We start from the raw sequence: 19,749 nt of genomic DNA, 5'->3' as shown, positions 1-19,749 counted from the left end.
GGTGGCAAGAATATGTGACGGTAATTTGACCGATCCGGAGGATTAATTGTTAATAATATGGGACTCATTTGTCGGTGTGAGTTTGGACAGAGGTTAATTGTCAGTAATAAGAGTGAAGTCAGATGACTAGGTGGATGGAAGGATGAGAATAAACCGATCGCGGGGTTGAAGGAAGGACCAATGGGGTGAAGGAGTGGTTGATGAATTGAGGTTTGATGAAGTGGACTGATAGTGGATTGAGAGAAAGAGATTGTTGAATTGAAAGCAAGAGATAGTTGGAACCGATTGGGGATTGTTGGAACGGACCAATGGGGGATTGAGAGAAAGATTGCTGGAACGGACCAATTGTAGATCGAAAGAAAGAGATAGCTGGAAATGGGGAGATATCACATCGGGAATACATAGACTATTCTAACGACAACACATTTCCCCATACTTGAACCCCTAGGGCCTAGGCAATTGACAAATTCTACCTTTACACAGACTATAGAAATAACTATTTGGAGATTCCTATAGTGTATATGAACGCATATATGAACCCTGGGGTACATTTTCCAAAACTGCAACAATATATTATGATGCAAAGATGAACTGATTCAATTTTGGCGTCAAAGGTCAGAGGTCATGTCAGGGAAAAATGTGATACTTGAGAACAGCTGAAGGGATTTCAATCAAACTTAGTACAAGTTTGTATAATGATGTAATAACGTGGGTGGAGGCATATCGGTCGACGTCATGTCGGTCGAGTTCCGTTCTCGTTTTATATACATTGTCAAGGCTCATGGAAGAGCTAGTATACTGAATAGATCAGGACATAAAAGGAACAGCAGAGAGAGGGAGGAAGCACCAACAACAGAGCCGAAGGCCAAGACAGGGAAACATTTGATGCGGGAATGGGGTCAGGGGAGGATGCATGGCGTGGACGAGATGGATACAGAAGGAAACTGAGGGAAAGCTGGAAATTTGGAAGAAGGAGGGATTGGCGTGGGGTGGGGTTAACGAGGGTGGAATGGATTGGGGACGATCTGAGATGGTGGTGAACAAACAGATATCTTGAAGACCTGGAGGGAAGAATGTGATTGAAGAAGACATGAAAGTTTGCTCCACAGTTGGGGAAAAAGAGGAACCAAATGAGTGGAGGTGAGCAGTGATCCTGGATTCAGGAGCTTCATCAGAAAGGGGTTGATTGTTGACCATGTGCGCCCTGCAGAAACCTGGGGAGGGATGGATAAAGCATGGGAAAAAACAGAGGGTTCAAGACAAGAAAGGAGGTGGTAGAAGATAGAGACCACCAATCTGTTTGTGATAGACTCATAGACTCAGCTTCATTGTGGGAGATTCCAATAATCTTGAAGGCCTTGGTTTCCACGGCGTCAAGCTGAGCAAGATGTGAGGCAGGAGGGCCAGCCCAGAAGGGAGAACACTACTCCATCAAGTTGCGGATGAAGGCCTTGTCGGTGGATATGAGTTCACTGTTCAGCTGCGCCAAGGAAGGACTTTGCAAGTGGAGGATGCGCAGTCTGTGGCTGACTGTAAAGGCCAACTTTGAAATGTGGTTTGACCAAGAAAGATCATGGCTGAGAGGGAGACCCAGGAGTTTGAATGTCTGCAAGAGGATTAAGAAAGTTGATAGGAGGAGGGTTTGCCAGACAGTCCTTTTGGAGAGAGTTGGTGAGAGTGTGAGATTTGTCCGGATTGAAAGACATATTCCAACAGCAGAGAGGGAAGAGGCTGCAGCCTGCCTGTCTGAAGGATGAGGGATGTCACATGTCACATCAGAGGGTGGAGTTATCAACAAATAGATAAAGAGGATTTTCCAGAGGGTCAAATAGATCATTGTTGAAGATCAGGAATAGGACTAGGCCCAGAACATTGCCTCAACCCTTTTGTTTTTTGTATACAAGATCGAGGCTCGTGTAAGAGCTAACATTGATACAAAACGACAAACTGACACACAAAACATATAATAAAGGGAGTGGGAGACAAGATGGAGAACAAGGACATCGGGAGATCTGTGGGAGGGAGAGGGCTTGGAGGGGGGGGGGGGGAGGGTGTGGAGGAGGCATGGGAAGGTGGTTGGGGGGGTGGGAGAGATAAAAAAAAACACATGGACACTGCGAGGACTTCCAGGAAAGAAGTCGGTATAAAAAAAAAAAAGTGGATCTGGGGTGAATTAACGGGGTTAGAAGAGATCAAGGTTTTGGATGGGGGAAGATAAGAGATTTTTTTTTTTTTTTGTATACAGAGTCGAGGCTCGTGAAAGAGCTAACATTTATCAAAGAAACAAATCAAACAAACAAGCAAACAAAGTATATAAAAAGGGGAGCGGTCGACAAGATGGGGAGAGAAGGAGAGGAAGCACACAAACACAACATTTGAGAGCAGGGACATCGGGAGATGTGTGGGAGGGAGAGGGCCTGGGGGGAGGCAGGATAGGTATAAAACGCAAGGACACCAAGCAAGGATGGTGGTGAACAACTGTTTTAAAGACCTGGAGAGAAGAGAGTGAGGGAGTTTGTTCCAGAGGCGGGAGAAAAGAGGAATGAAAGAGTGAAGGTGAATAGAGGGTCTTGATTTTGACAGTTTAACCATTGAGGTCAAAATTCATTAAGGTCAAAATTAAGGTTTTAATTAATTTAATTTAAATTAAATTTAATTAAAATTAATGTTAAAATTAAAAATTAAGGTCAAAATGGGGAATTTAAATTTAACTCAAAATGTGATATCGGGTCAATCCTGGTGGAACTTTTTGCTATCCTTCAACTTTGCTTTAGGTGAGAAGTGTATGGATTTGCGATGGCATACCGTCGACTTCGCTCTAGTTAAATGCCTGTGGATCCCCTCCAATTTGTAATCTTTTTTTGCCGATGATAAGGATGTTTTTTTTAAACTGAACGGGTCAAAGTTGAGTCAATATTGGGTTGGGAATGGTGGTTTGGTACAACATTAGCAATTTATTTTTCAGTTAAATTGGAGGGCAACCCATAGATAACTAGAACAGCACTCAGTAGAGCGCATACCTATGCCAGGCCGAACAGTTTATGTTTTGTATCCCACTGATAGGCCAGATCTGGACTCGAACCTGAACCAAAATCGAATCGGCTTGTTCTTGTCACCGAACCAACTCATCAGCCAAGTTTAGTCATAACTTGTCCATAACTTTTTTATCATGTTATATATCGCTTTTCGCCCGATCTCTCAATGGTGAAGAATCGCTTAAAAATTAAATAATTCTTGTATCTGAATCGATATTCAGATTTTCACCAAAATCAAATCGATTCGTCCTTGTCACACACACAACCGGTCCACCAGGTTTTGTCCGAATCCGTCTACAACGTTTTGAGATATCTTGTTCACAGACAGACAACCAGACAGGGGTGAAAACATAACCTCCATGCACCTTCGGTGGCACAGGTAAATATGCGTGGAATTGAATGGACAAAACAAGCGGTAGTTTAACAGAGGACGTGCGCCAATCTTGTCGAGATGTGCAGCACAAGATTTGTTGGTTAGCCAGCCCAGAAGCTGTCCAATGTCTGAATTCATGGGAAACATTTGATCAGTTCTTGAGTGGACAATATTGAAAATTGGGTCTAGCCTCTCTGGACAAATTGCCAAGGCCCTTCAAGGCTTGGATATCTCACCAAAACCTTCCCAGGTAGATTCTGATGACTGAATTGGAGGAGAGGGTCTCAAATGGAAAGTCAAACTTGGACCGGCTGCCTCAAGGAAAGCTTCCGCGAATTCATACTACATGGTCGTTTGCCGTTAAATTGACTCAGCCATCTGTGGTAGCACTCGGACGAACTTGAAATTACCACACACAAAGGTAAATTATGTCAGAACGCGTCTCGTAGGAATTTGTCGACTTACACGAGCCTCAATCTTGTGTACCAAAAAAAACCCAAAAACTGGCTCACACTCTGTGGTGGCTCTTTGACTTTGTGATTTGATTTGATTCTTTGTGTTTTGACTTTGTCTTTTGACTTTGTGGTGGCTTTTGGGTGACACTTTGTGGTGGCTTTGTGGTAAGAGTGATGGGGTTCTCTGGAAGAATGGCATCACAATCACTTTTTAGAATCATTTTGTTACCTGCGTTAGGTGAACTGATGTTATGTTTTCACCCCTGTCTGTTTGGCTGTTTGTTTGAGGACGATATCTCAAAAAGTCATCAACGGACGAAACCTGGTGGTTGGTTGGGTGTTTGACAAGAACGAATTGATTCGATTTTGGTGAAGATCCGGATCTGGATATGTGAACTTTTTATTTTATTTGATGTGATTCTTCATAATTGAGAAATAGGCCAAAAACAATATGTAGCAGGATATTTCAAAAAGTTGTGGACGGATTATGACAAAACTTGGTGGATGACTTGGATAGGCGACAAGAACAAGCATTTAGATTTTGGTTCAAGTCCGAATCCAGATCCGGCCTATCGGTGGGATAACAACAGACAAACAACAGGCATTTTAAGGCCATTTCCCCTGCAAGAGCGGGGGCTAGCCTTGTGGTCCCCATGACAATCTTCTCCATTTCCCCTATTTTCTGCATCTCCCCTTGTTAACCCCCTTGCCCGCATTTCTTCTTCCACCGTCTTTAGCCAAGTCTTTCTCGGTCTTCCCCGTCCTCTACTTTAGTCAGGTTCACTATGTTTTTTCGTTCAAAAATTTGGTAGATTAGCAAAACTATACATTTTTGAAATCTTCAGAGCATGAGGAATCCAAAAATTAATGTTTACATTTGCGTAGACACCTTTGCGAAAATGACACTGAGGACAGTGATGAAGATCTGTAAAAGCATATTCCTGAACGGTATAGACCTCGTAGATCCTGTGTATAGGACTTATAGTTCAATCTGATACTACCTATAACTTCCTATAACAACCTATAACTTCAAAGGACTTGCAATATCATGTATTATGTAATACAGTTATATCACAAATATAAAAAAAAATGGTTTTCAATTACCTTTGTTTGTTGCTTTTCTATAATCCTGAGCACTATTTTGAGGCCTTTATTGGATTCCTTGACCGAGAAAACATAGGATTAGCATATTTAATTAAGTCTCTAGGTTGACTAGAAGCCGAGATCGCGCAAAATATGTATTTTATGGCGGCCATTTTCAAAATCCAAAATGGCGGCCATGCAGGTGTCTGTGCAAATACCAACATTGATTTTCAGATTCTCCATGCTCTGAAGATTCCAAAAATGTACAGGTTTGCTAATCCCAAAATTTTGAACAAAATTATATTTGTTAACATAGTGAACCTGACTGCTTCCTTCCACATTCATTTCCATCACTCTTCTCAACCAGTCACTTTCATCCTTCCTCAACACATGACCAAACCATCTCAACCTGGTCCTCTTCACAGCATCAAGAGAACAAAATCAAAATCCAGAGGGATAGAAAACATAAACTATTCAGCCTGGCAGAGGTATGCGCTCTCGCGAGTGCCGTTCTAGTTTTCTTTTGGAGGAAAGGCCAGCTTATAATATGCACAACATTTGTCTCCGTAATTTGACTTGAACGTTTGGTTTCAGTTTCAAACCTCATTGTTCGGTCCCAATGGCTGCCATAAATTGAGCAATTTAAGCATGTGTTAGTCTTCCTGCCTCGTGTTTCTGCTTTTCCCCGTGCAATGTGAGTCAGGGGGAAAGGAAGCTCGTCAGACTGGGAGGTTGGTTTCGCCTCGACAAGTCGCACAAATTGTATGCTCGTCATCCTCCTCGGGTTGGGCCTTCAATACGCGTTCTCGCCTGGCAACACAACAGCATGCGTCATAACTCGGTGTGGTGAGAAACTTGCTGAATTCAGCTTTCCCACCTCCGGTTGAAAGTATTCCTGTGGAAATCCAGCATGGCCATCTCCCAGTACATGCAGTCGTCAAAAATATGGTTCACTGCCGTATTAATCACCGTCTCCTCTGGGATGTTCATCTTAGTACACACTACTCACAATAAGTTAGGGATATTGTGGGAGTGAGTTAATTTTTTTATAGGGGTTAGGGTTAGGGTATTGAAATCAAGAATGCTGTGTTTTTTCACACTCGTTAATAACCATAGAATTAGGACCAACAACTTTTTCAAACAAAATTAATACACAAAATCAACCACACCGAAGAACCTGTCAATATCCCTAACTTATTGTGAGTAGTGTATATGATACAGGATGTCAACCATGTCTGTTTTTCACTGCAAACTTTACAAACTTGCTGTGGCCGAAGCATCAAAATTGTTCATGTCATTACTTACAGTGCATTCAGAAAGTATTCAGACCCCTTCACTTTTTTCACATTTTGTTATGTTGCAGCGTCATGCTGAAATCGTTTAAATTCATTTTTTCCCTCATCAATCTACACTCAATACCCCATAATGATAAAGAGAAAACAGGATTTTAGAAAGTTTGCAAATTTATTAAAAAGAAAAAACTGAAATATCACATTGACATAAGTATTCATACCCTTTGCAATGACACTTGAAATTTAGCTCAGGTGCCTCCCATTTCTCTTGATCATCTTTGAGATGTTTCTACACCTTGATTGGAGTCCACCTGTGGTAAATTCAATTGATTGGACATGATTTGGAAAGGCACACACCTGTCTGTATAAGGTCTCACAGCTGACTGCATATCAGAGCAAAAACCAAGCCATGAGGTCGAAGGAACTGCCTGCAGAGCTCAGAGACAGGATTGTGTCGAGGCACAGATCTGGGGAAGCTGACAAAAAAAAATCTCTGCTGCATTGAAGGTTCCCAAGAGCACAGTGGCCTCCATAATTCTTAAATGGAAAAAGTTTGGCATAACCAGGACTCTTCCTAGAGCTGGCCGCCCGGCCAAACTGAGCAATCGGGGGAGAAGGGCCTTGGTAATAGAGGTGAACAAGAACCCGATGGTCACTCTGGCTTAGCTCCAGAGATCCTGTGTGGAAATGGGAGAAACTTCCAGAAGGACAACCATCACTGCAACACTCCACCGATCTGGGATTTATGGCAGAGTGGCCAGACGGAAGCCTCTCCTCGGTGAAAGACACATGAAAGCCCACAGAATCTTGTTCCTCACAGTCTGAGAGTCCTTTAGGTGCTTTTTTGCAAACTCCAAGCGGGCTTTCATGTGTCTTTCACCGAGGAGAGGCTTCCGTCTGGCCACTCTGCCATAAATCCCAGATCGGTGGAGTGTTGCAGTGATGGTTGTCCTTCTGGAAGTTTCTCCCATTTCCACACAGGATCTCTGGAGCTAAGCCAGAGTGACCATCGGGTTCTTGTTCACCTCTATTACCAAGGCCCTTCTCCCCCGATTGCTCAGTTTGGCCGGGCGGCCAGCTCTAGGAAGAGTCCTGGTTATGCCAAACTTTTTCCATTTAAGAATTATGGAGGCCACTGTGCTCTTGGGAACCTTCAATGCAGCAGAGATTTTTTTGTAGGCTTCCCCAGATCTGTGCCTCGACACAATCCTGTCTCTGAGCTCTGCAGGCAGTTCCTTCGACCTCATGGCTTGGTTTTTGCTCTGATATGCATTGTCAGCTGTGAGACCTTGTATAGACAGGTGTGTGCCTTTCCAAATCATGTCCAATCAATTGAATTTACCACAGGTGGACTCCAATCAAGGTGTAGAAACATCTCAAAGATGATCAAGAGAAATGGGAGGCACCTGAGCTAAATTTCAAGTGTCATAGCAAAGGGTATGAATACTTATGTAAATGTGATATTTCAGTTTTTTCTTTTCAATAAATTTGCAAAACTTTATAAAATCCTGTTTTCTCTTTGTCATTATGGGGTATTGAGTGTAGATTAATGGGGGAAAAAATGAATTTAAACGATTTCAGCATAAGGCTGCAACATAACAAAATGTGAAAAAAGTGAAGGGGTCTGAATACTTTCGGAATGCACTGTAAGTAGATAATTTAGCAGCTGCCATTAATCATATGGCCACATAACTTTGAACTTGCTCTCTGTAGCCACCATTGTCCTTTGGGAGAAAGGGGGATCGAAGTTGAGCAAGCCAAACGTGGTGGTTGTTCCCAGCCAGCTAGCTGCATCACAGGCCCGTGTCACCATGGCAGCATGACTGAACTACAGTGCCATCACTGCACTGCCATCACCAAGGCCGTGTTGAGCTAGTCGGCTGCAAACACCAAGGCCGGGTTGAGCTCGTCGGCTGCAAACACCAAGGCCCGGGTTGAGCTCGTCGACTGCAAAACACCAAGGCCGGGTTGAGCTAGTCGGCTGCAAACATCAAGGCCGGGTTGAGCTGAAGGGAGCATCTATCCCGGAAACCTACGTTTCATTTTAACCTGATCGGATTTGGCCACATGATTGACAATTCCGGCCCATGAAAATGCCATTGCATGCGTCGTCTGCAATTCAAATTCGCTACCGTTTCCTGAAGTCGTACTCTTTTTTTTCCGCTACTTTTCTGGAAAGTGCAGAAAAACATGCTTCTGCATGGTAAACAAACTGCTTCTCAACAGTGCGGATGGTCGTCCCCCACTCGATTTGTTTGGCTTGCCATTAGTCACAGCTGTGCCAAGGCCTGATCATATTGCCTCTCCTTGGAGCTGTTGTCTTAGTGAAGGAACTGTGCATCTTCTCTGGGTGGGGGGAAAGTGCACGCATTATACAGACTCGCGGTGTGAGTTTTGCCTCATGTTGGCATGTCGTAATGCCTTGTTCTGTGATCCAAGCGTGTGCTCGATTCCCTGTTGCGATTGCAATGCAGCGGCCCCTTGCACTACTGCTGTAGCAGTTTTATGCAGACCGGGACGTTTTCTCGCACCACAAGTTTCTAATAATAACAAGGAGCTGATGCTCTAGGTCCGCCACCTTTTGGGTGGTGTGAGGAATAGAACTGTGTCATATGAAAGCTAAAATGAAGGTTTTTTTTGGAAATTTCGCAAACACAAACCAAGTCACCGAGATGTCTGCCATGACAACAAAATTCGGCCAACCACATCTGTGATCTCATTGTGTGTATATCTGCAATATGAAAGCTAATTGTTCAACTGTTTTTCAAATATTGTTGGCACACAAACCAACTTACCTAGTTTATATTTTTAGAGTACCATCCTCTCTCCACCATAAAAGCTTTGTGGTTGGCCATGGATGGATGATCGGAAGGTTGGACGGAGCTCATTAGGGCTAGGAGTTAGGGCTAAGAGTTGGGGCTAGGAGTTAGGGCTAGGAGTTAGGGCTAGGAGTTAGGGCTAGGAGTTAGGGCTAGGAGTTTGGGCTAGGAGTTTGGGCTAGGAGTTTGGGCTAGGAGTTTGGGCTAGGAGTTTGGGCTAGGAGTTTGGGCTAGGAGTTTGGGCTAGGAGTTTGGGCTAGGAGTTTGGGCTAGGAGTTTGGGCTAGGAGTTTGGGCTAGGAGTTTGGGCTAGGAGTTTGGGCTAGGAGTTTGGGCTAGGAGTTTGGGCTAGGAGTTTGGGCTAGGAGTTTGGGCTAGGAGTTTGGGCTAGGAGTTTGGGCTAGGAGTTTGGGCTAGGAGTTTGGGCTAGGAGTTAGGGCTCGGAGTTAGGGCTCGGAGTTCGGGCTCGGAGTTCGGGCTCGGAGTTCGGGCTCGGAGTTAGGGCTCGGAGTTAGGGCTCGGAGTTAGGGCTCGGAGTTCGGGCTCGGAGTTCGGGCTCGGAGTTAGGGCTCGGAGTTAGGGCTCGGAGTTAGGGCTCGGAGTTAGGGCTCGGAGTTAGGGCTCGGAGTTCGGGCTAGGAGTTCGGGCTAGGAGTTAGGGCTCGGAGTTCGGGCTCGGAGTTCGGGCTCGGAGTTCGGGCTAGGAGTTCGGGCTAGGAGTTCGGGCTAGGAGTTCGGGCTAGGAGTTCGGGCTAGGAGTTCGGGCTAGGAGTTCGGGCTAGGAGTTCGGGCTAGGAGTTCGGGCTAGGAGTTCGGGCTCGGAGTTTGGTCTCGGAATTTGCTCTAGAAGTTACATGTACATGCATCTCACAATTATTTCCCTTCCCATCCCTATTTTCTCACTCGCCTTTTGCCATCTGTCTCCTCCTCCCACAGAATTCCCACCAGGCGATCCATACCCGACCTGTCGGGAGCGGTCCTGAAGATGGAAAGCATGGATCTTCAGGAGGAATGGCAAGACGATGATTTCCCAAAGTAGGTATCGTAGTGCTGTTTGCGAGCGTAAAATAAAAGGTGGTAATCTCAATTATATGCAGTACTATCCATTTCTGCAAATTCTTTTGAACGCATCACGACAGTCCCAATGGGCAGTACCTTGTACTCTCGCCGAGCTGCGGTTTGAAAGCCAAGTCGCTTTTAAAAATGCATGAGATATGGCTGGCAGGATTGTGCATTTGGCACGAAATAGACATTTGGAGTGATTGATGTGGATGGTATAACATGATTTTTTTTTTTTTTTGTAAACAGAGTAGAGGCTCATGAAAGAGCTAACATTTATCAAACAAACAAATCAAACAAACAAGCAAACAAAGTATATAAAAAGGGGAGCGGTCAACAAGATGGGGAGAGAAGGGGAGGAAGCACACAAACACAACATTTGAGGGCAGGGACATCGGGAGATGTGTGGGAGGCAGAGGGCCTGGGGGGAGGCAGGATAGGTATAAAACGCAAGGACACCAAGGACTTCCAGGAAAGAAGACAAAGGTCACCTCAAAAAAGTGGATTTGGGGTGAAATTAGCGGGGGTAGAAAAGATCAAGGTTTTGGATTGGGGAAGATAAAGAGATGGTGGTGAACAGCCGCTTTAAAGACCTGGAGGAAGGAGTGGGATTGAAGAGAGTGAGGGAGTTTGTTCCAGATGCGGGGTAAAGAGGAATGAAGGAGTGAAGGTGAGTAGAGAGTCTTGATTTTGGCAGTTTAATCATAAGAGGGTTGCAGGCAGATCTTGTGCGACCTGCAGGAATATTTCGGGGACAGAGCCCAGAGAGAGCTGGGGGAGCAAGGCAGGAGAGGAGGCGGTAGAAGACAGAAAGACCACCAACCTGCCTGCGGTGAGTAAGTGAAAGGCCCTCGGAGATAGCGTCATCGCGGGAGATTCCAATGATTCTGAACGCTTTGGTTTCAACAGCGTGAAGACGAGCTAGGTGTGAGGCAGGAGCACCAGCCCAGAGGGGAGAGCAGTATTCCATTGAGCTGCGGATGAAAGCCTTGTATGTGGTGAGAACCTCAGGTGTGCCAAGGAAGGACTTCGCACGACGGAGTATGCCCAGTCGGCGACTGGCTTTGGAGGCCAGCTTGGAAATGTGGTTTTCCCAGGAAAGATCATGGCAGATAGTGAGACCCAAAAGCTTGAGTGACAGAACTTCTTGGAGAGGATTATTCAGAAAGTAGATGGGAGGGTTGTCCAGTCGGTCTTTTCGGAGAGACATCATAAGAGTGTGAGATTTGTCAGGATTGAAAGACATGTTCCACTTGTTTGCCCAGTCTGTGATTTTGTCCAGGTCTGCAGAGAGTGAGGAGGCTGCAGACTGCCGATCTGAGGGATGAGGAATGGAGCGGCAGAGAGTGGAGTCATCAGCAAAGAGATAGAGAGGATTTTCAAGAGAGTCAGAGAGATCATTGATGAAGACCAGAAAAAGCACAGGGCCCAGAACACTGCCTTGGGGAACTCCAGCCTGAACAGGAAGAGGAGATGAGAGAAACCCATTCAGGGCCACACGTTGACTACGACGAGAGAGGAAGTCCGCCAGCTATCCGTGGAGATTTCCATGGATACCAAAGGAGGAGAGTTTGGTGAGCAGAGCGGGGTGCCAGACCGTATCGAAGCCACGTGATATGTCGAGGGAGACAGCTCTAATTTCCTGTTTGGCATTGAGGACCTCCATCCATTGTTGAGACAGCAGAAGCAGCATGTCCAGAGTAGAGTGACCTGGTCTGAAACCAAATTGATGATCAGAGATCAAGCCATTGGAGAAGAGGAAAGATTTCATATCCGAAGCAATGATGGATTCTATGACTTTGCTGATAATTTGGAGAAGGCTGATTGGTCTGTAGTTGCTAGGATCTGTTTTTGCACCTCTTTTTTGCAAAGCGGTGATGTTGGCTGATTTCCAAGCAGATGGCAGTTGATCTTGAGCAAAAGAGAGGGTGAAGAGAACAGAGAGAGGGAGTGAAAGAGCGGAAGAACAGGATTTTAGGACCCGTGGGCTGATGCCGTCAGGTCCAGTTGCAGAATCCATATACAGCGAAACGTCATGATGCAGATGTCGAGATACCTTTATACCTCTCCAAGTATCTCGTGTCTACAGCGTGTACCCATTACCTTAATGCCGCCATGCATGATGTATGGCTGGCTGTCTTCGTAACCTCTCTCCACCCCTCCGTCTTCCACTTAGTCAGTCAGGTTCACTATGTTAACAAATATAATTTCGTTCAAAATTTTGGGAGATTAGCAAACCTGTACATTTTTGGAATCATCAGAGCATGGGGAATCCGAAAATCAATGTTGGCATTTGACAGACACCTGCATGGCCGCCATTTTGGGTTTTCAAAATGGCCACCATAAAATACATATTTTGTGCTATCTCGGCTTCTAGTCAACCGGGAAACTTAATTAAATATGCTAATCCTATGTTTTCTGGGTCAAGGAATCCAATAAAGGCCTCAAAATAGTGCTCAGGATTATAGAAAAGCAACAAACAAAGGTAATTGAAAACCATCGTCTTTATTCGTAATATAACTGTATTACATAATACATGATATTGCAAGTCCTTTGAAGTTATAGGTATGGGTTTATAAAGCAAGAAAGCAGCCTTGTTAGTATCAGATTGAACTACTTCGTATAAGTCCTAAACACAGGATCTACTAGGTCTATACCGTTCAGGAATATGCTTTCACAGATCTTCATCACTGTCCTGAGCGTCATCTTGAAAGTCCTAACAGTGAAGCAAGTGTTAGGATTAGAAGTCTAATGATCCGACCAATGGTTTTCTTGACCCAGAAAACATAGGATTAGCATATTTAAATAAGATTCTAGGTTGACTAGAAGCCGAGATAGCACAAATTATGTATTTTATGGCGGCCATTTTGAAAATCGAAAATGGCGGCCATGCAGGTGTCTACGCAAATGCCAACATTAATTTTTGGATTCCTCATGCTCTATATATTCCAAAAATGTATAGTTTTGCTCATCTCCAAAAATTTTGAACGAAAAAACAGTGAACCTGACTAATTCGTGTATTATTTTTTTTATGAAAAAAAACTAGGGGGGTGGCGGGGGGGGGTGTTGGGGGTGTTGTAATCTGCTCCGTCTGTGTCTGTCTGTCTCTATCTGTCCATCCGTCTGTTTTGTATATAAGTAGATATTGGTAGTTACGATCACCACATGGCATGATGATGCGAGAGCAGTATGATTTTTGGCCTCATGCCCCCTTGTAGCCCAAACTCGAGTAGCCTTAAAGGCTTTGTGGCAGGCCATATCCCATTAAAAAACCCCTAAGGTGGAGTCAAAAGGTCAAAGGGCAAAAAATGTAATTATGGGCACATTTTAAAATGAATCTTTGTGTGTGGGATCAACTCTGGGGGACGCATGAAATATGTAACGTTCTTTTTTTGGATTTTCACCCGGGTTATGTCCCACGGGGTGGGGAGTCGGACAGGGGTCGAAATGGGAATTTTTAAAACTCCAAATTTAATATTGGGTTATTCCTGTTGGAGCTTTTTCCCATCATTCATTTTTTATTTAGGTGGGAAGCATGGCGATTTGCGATAGCATGCCATCGACTTCACAATCGTTTAAACCTGTTTGGAGGTTCTAGGAAGACTTTCGCTGTTCGTTTTCATATCAAATCTCAAACCTCTTCTCTTTTGCCCTTGGACCTCTTTCATTTGTGGACGCGTGGATGCATTTGGCGTTTGCTTCCTCATAATCGGATTACAAATACTTTCCTTTGCTTATTAAATTTTCATCCTTGCTCAGCCTTGCCTGGGCATTACCCCTACTGCTTGCACTTAAAATTAAGGAGGACATCATATTCCTTGTAGCATGTCAAAGTTAACGAAATCCGCGAAGGTCATCGAGTGTGCAGATGCATTGCCCTCATCCTCATGCAGTATCATTACCATGAACAGATTTGTTTTATGGATTAGTCGTATGAAAAATTTATAATCACGCCCCCCCCCATCCTACTGGATGGGGGGCGTGCCCACTTACTTATTTGAGCGGTCTATCCTGGGTTTGAATCCCGGCAGGTGTTTCACAAGTAGGGTGATTCATCAATGTGTGTGTCGTTCATCGGATAGATGTTAAACTGGGCATCCTATCTGTCAGCATTAGTTGGTGGACGTTAAATATCCCAGAGTGTCCATCACTAAGAGTCGGCGAGTTATCACTGGCACCTTGAGAAAATTCCAACATTCCTGCATGGACTGCATGTAGCAAGTGAGCTGCTGTTCTTGGAAGATCCTTAACACCAGGTTGCTATCTTAGTTGTTAGACTGCCGATCCCGTACCTGCATTGGAATCCTTTTGCACCAGAATCCCACTGGAAATCTCAAACGTAATGACGCAAAACACCGACTTTGGGAACCTCCTGCCATGCACAGCATGCTTGTTTTTCTTTGCACACCATGGACTGACATGGGTTTGTTTTTTCTTTCAGGCCGTTGAACGAGTCTGGAATGCAGGGATACATTGGAAGTTCCGAGGAAGACAGACAAAATGAATCTGGTAAAAGTACCACGTTCTTCCACAGATTTCTCACACAACTAATGGCAGCTTTGACTCTGCTCCCTATTTTTTACTTTTATTTATTTTACTTAATTACTTAATGATTTTTTTTTTTCTTTTTTTTAAAACACATTCTGCAAACTCGTCAAAGCTTTCTGTAGAAATTGTATTTGGTACGTTCCGAATACTGTACTTGGTTATTACCTTGCGCACGCGAAATGAAAAGTGGGGTTAAGCAATTGGTTCACTTCTGTCTGTCTGTCCACAATCGTCAGTTTATGATCGAGGAACACCTTTATTTCAATTGAATGTTATATTTTGAACTCTAATCACTCTAATCATTCATTTCATTCATTCATTCATTCATTTTGAACTCTAATCAGAAAACGAACCTGTAGTTTAGCGTTACTTTGGCTCTGCATTCGGGCTGATTGCGCATGCGCGGAGAGGAGTGAGATAATTGTTTTACTCTGTCTTCCTGTCTCTGGCAGTCAAACAATATTGAAAATCATTCCAAACAGGAAGCATAAGGATGTCATAGAGGGCACAAACACCAGGCATGAAGAGCTAATGTAACATGTTAAATAATGTGGTGTAAAATGGCGGACGCGTCTGCTTGTGGGGTCACTTGTGGCTCACTAGTTTACTTGATAGACAAACGATCAGCACGTGTATTCACATAGACTTCTTGTACCCTGTTTTATACTATCGGATCCTCATCGACGGTAAACTTCCGGAATGTTTTTTTTTCCACGACCTTTAAATTCTTTATTTTATTTCCATTGAATTATATACTTGAACACTGCAGAAATCAAATCTCCTTTTTAGTCAGGTTCACTATGTTTTTTCGTTCAAAAGTTTTGGAGATTAGCAAAACTATACATTTTTGGAATATTCAGAGCACGAGGAATCCAAATATTAATGTTTACATTTGCGTAGACACCTTTGCGAAAATGACACTCAGGACAGTGATGAAGATCTGTAAAAGCATATTCCTGAACGGTATAGACCTCGTAGATCCTGTGTATAGGACTTATAGTTCAATCTGATACTAACAAGGCTGCTTTCTTGCTTTATAAACCCATACCTATAACTTCAAAGGACTTGCAATATCATGTATTATGTAATACAGTTACATCACAAATATCAAGACAATGGTTTTCAATTTACCTTTTAAAATTGCTTTTCTATAATCCTGAGCACTATTTTGAGGCCTTTATTGGATTCCTTGACCGAGAAAACATAGGATTAGCATATTTGATTAAGTTTCTAGGTTGACTAGAAGCCGAGATCGCGCAAAATATGTATTTTATGGCGGCCATTTTGAAAATCAAAAATGGCGGCAATGCAGGTGTCTGCAAATGCCAACATTGATTTTCGGATTCCCCATGCTCTGATGATTCCAAAAATGTACAGGTTTGCTAATCTCCCAAAATTTGGAACTAAATTATATTTGTTAACATAGTGAACCTGACTATTTTAGAATATTCAAAACCCCTTCCGTTTAGCAGTACGTTGACAAAATTTTACGGCATTTTACGTCGGCACGAACAATCAAATTTGCCGCTCGTAGACCGCACCCATGTTCTTGTTTCGCAGGTCTGCATGTGGTGAGATGTTCTGTGAACTCTTTAGTTTTCTCTTGCACTAGATGTAGATATTGAATAATGTAATTGTCTAGCTTTTATTAATTGAGCTGTCCATACACGTCCTTTATCCACGATTGTTAATTTGCACCAATGTATCTTACCAATGCTACCAGGTGAGGCCGGCACTGAACAGCAGGGCAAACGTCAAAGGAAAAAACTGGTGGCGCCATCACTCAGCTTGTCGCTGGATCGCAGTGAGGGCTCCCTCGTCTCAGATGGGGACACACCCGACTTCGACGTGGATGACCTGGAAACACCAGACGACACGGATTCGCTTGACTATCTGGGAACCTCCCACGACTTGGAGTGGGAAGGTAATAATAGATTGGTACAGAAGAGATGGGTTTCCTGTGAAAATAATGAGGGCTCATTGGCTTGGATTCAAAATTGGCTGTGAAGGTAGGAAAATATACATTCACCAAGGTATGATTATAATATTTAATAGAAGGGAAAAATAATCGTACTCCACAGTGATAAACCATAATCCCAATCCCTTTGGCCCTCGGGACTAAAATATCTCGGATATAGTCTGTTTTTTTACTATCGCATCCCATTGTTTTTATGAATTTTGTCAATCGAGTCTGTTAAACACTGCGACAAAAGGACTTTTTTTTTTTAAACAAAAAGGACTTCTCATTTGGGCTGATGCAATCTGTCAACTTCCCAATGCGGATCTCATTCAACGGTACATCATCTCTTCTGGATTTGGTTATGACTAACTTCCCTGAAAATGTCTGGTGTTTTCATTCTGCTCCAAATCGTTCATCTGATAATTTGCTTGTTAAAGTAGACATCTCTCTGGCCATTCTAAGAGAGCCTCCTCAGCGTCGACGAGTCTGGTATTTCACTCAGGCCGACTGGCATGGTCTTCAAGCAGCCATCAATCATCTGGACTGGTCTCCCATCTCGACTGCCTCTCATGGTACACTGAATCTTGTGGTGAGGCAGTTGCCATGAAACAACTTGCCTTCGCCTCCTGGAAGGCAAATCCAACGGAAGGAAATCTCATTTCCTTTCACAAAGCTCGTAACAAGTGTGTGTCCACCGTCAGGAGAGCCAGGAAACAATATCTCTCCACTCTCAAGACTGAACTTTCAAACTTGCCTCCCTCCTCCAAATCCTGGTGGTGTCTGGTCAAATCTGTTTCTGGTGTTTGTTCCCTTCCATCCCCCCCCTTACCTAAAATGGCTACACAGCTGACTCCACATGTGAAAAAGCTGAATCCCTCAACTCTGTTTGCCTCCAAATCTTGTGTCCCAAACCTATCGCTCACTGTACGCATCTTACCTAGTCACACCCAGCTGCATTTGCAATCGTTTTCTGTGTCCATCTCTCCTGACAACGTGGAGAAGTTTCTGTCAAACCTTGATTCCGATTCTGCAACTGGACCAGACGGCATCAGTTCATGGGTCCTAAAATCCTGCTCTGCTGCTCTATCACATCCTTTCTCTGTTATATTCACTCTTTCACCAATCTCCCAATCATCAGCAAGGTCATGCAATCCATCATCACTTCTGACATTAAATCTTTCCCCTTCTCCAATGGCTTAATCTCAGATCACCAATTTGGATTCAGACCAGGATACTCCACACTGGACATGCTGCCTCTGCTTTCTCAACAATGGATGGAGGTCTTCAATACCAGACAGGAGATCAGAGCTGTCTCCCTTGACATGTCTTGTGCCTTCGATTATAATGGTCTGGCACCCCACCCTGCTCACCAAACTCTCCTTTTATGGTATCCATGGCAATCTCCACTCATGGCTCGTGGACTTCCTCTCCTGTCATAGTCCACGTGTGGTTCTCAATGAAATTCTCTCATCTCCCCTTCCTGTTCAGGCTGGAGTTCCCCAAGGCAGTGTTCTGGGGCCTGTGCTTTTTCTAATCTTCATCAATGATCTCTCTGACTCTCTGGAAAATCCTCTCTATCTCTTTGCTGATGACTCCACCCTCTGTCGCTCCATATCGCATCCCTCAGATCGGCAGTCTGCAGCCTCTTCACTCTCTGCAGACCTGGATAAAATCACAAACAAGTTACAAATAAAATCCAGACGTGCACATTCAAGTTGAGCAAGTGGAACATGTCTTTCAATCCTGTCAAATCTCACACTCTCACTATTGTTACGGGGTCCTCCCCTATCCCCTGGTCTCGGTAAACCTCCGAACCCCGAGAGGACCCCCGGCAGAAAGATATGTTATTCTTTGTTGAAATCAATCTATAATGAAACCATCAATGAAACCATCAAATGAACAATCAAATCAATAATGAAACCACACCGATGGTTGTCAACAAACAAATAATATATTAAAAAGCACACAAGAAGAACCATACAACAATGGTGGCAATCAACCATACAATCAATATCTTAACAACTATATCTTAACAAAACAACTATAACAAATATCTTAACAATAACAACAACAATAATATCTACCATCTTGTTAAGTAACATAAACTCACTGCTCTCCCAGTGAATGGAACCGAACACTCCTCAATGTCTCTATAACTCCGAGGGGATGAGGCGAAGAGGTGATGGGGCGAGTAAGGAGGTGTAGGCACGGCGGGGACCGTCACGTGGTCCCCAACCAACAGCAAACTGGCGGTGGAAAGAGAAATCCCAAAGACGCGATCCAGACGTGCACATTCACCGGTCAACCAGCGAACCGCAGTGTATTCTTCAAACGCCGCTGTCGCACACACACATCCCCGGCAGATGGCCGGAGGGTGAGAAAAGTTGGCGCATACCAAAACCTTTTTCGGTGAACGCAGCGCGCGAGGCAAAATGGCGGACGGCTCTTACTCGAGCCGCAGCCTCTAGGCGAGGATTCTTCGTAATCTCACGCCTTTTCCTGTCTTTGCAGGCTTTTTCACTATTCCAGCGATAACACCAAGCGCTGGAGATTCCTTTCAAGGACTCAAAGTTCACTCGCGATGTACGCTCGACCACGCTAGGTACGGAGCTTCTACAGACGCGTCTTTCCACACCTTCCTCACGCCCTCTTCCTCCTCGCTCGACGTCTTCCGGTTCCCGATCCGATTTCCGGTATCATTTTTATCGTGAGCGCTTTTAAACCTTTTAACCACAATAACCCTTTCCCTTAAACCACAATAACCATAATACTTAGAACCAACAATAATAATAATAACAACAACAATTAGTGCCGAATCCGTAACACTATATCTCTCTGAAAAAACCGTCTGGAAAACCTTCCCATCTACTTTATCAACAATTTTCTCGAAGAAGTTCTACCACTCAAGCTTTTGGGTCTCACTAGCTGCCATGATCTTTCCTGGGAAAACCACATTTCCAAGCTGGCCTCCAAAGCCAGTCGCCGTCTGGGCATCCTCTGTTGTGCGAAGTCTTTTCTTGGCACTTCTAAGCTCCTCACCACATACAAAGCTTTCATCCGCAGGTCAATGGAGTACTGCTCTCCACTCTGGGCTCATGCTCCTGCCTCACACCAAGCTCTGCTTTAC

The 19,749-nt window shown here is 44.1% G+C and overlaps 1 protein-coding gene across 4 annotated transcripts in view; it reads left to right on the top strand.

Moving 5' to 3' along the window:
• Positions 1–19,749, top strand: part of LOC137433829 (BCL2/adenovirus E1B 19 kDa protein-interacting protein 2) — a 73,612-nt gene that overhangs the window by 14,221 nt on the left and 39,642 nt on the right. For all 4 annotated transcript variants that reach the window (XM_068126214.2, XM_068126213.2, XM_068126215.2 and 1 more), the window contains 3 exons: positions 9,992–10,090; positions 14,556–14,623; positions 16,386–16,586. In XM_068126214.2, coding sequence (XP_067982315.2) covers positions 9,992–10,090; positions 14,556–14,623; positions 16,386–16,586 — 368 coding nt within the window. The remainder of the gene's footprint in view (positions 1–9,991; positions 10,091–14,555; positions 14,624–16,385; positions 16,587–19,749) is intronic.

The sequence above is a fragment of the Myxine glutinosa genome, chromosome 10 (genome assembly GCF_964187855.1).
Source record: "Myxine glutinosa chromosome 10, kmMyxGlut1.1, whole genome shotgun sequence".
Lineage (NCBI taxonomy): Eukaryota > Metazoa > Chordata > Myxini > Myxiniformes > Myxinidae > Myxine > Myxine glutinosa.
Note: the sequence above shows the minus strand (reverse complement) of the source record. Positions and strands in the feature narration are given on the sequence as shown.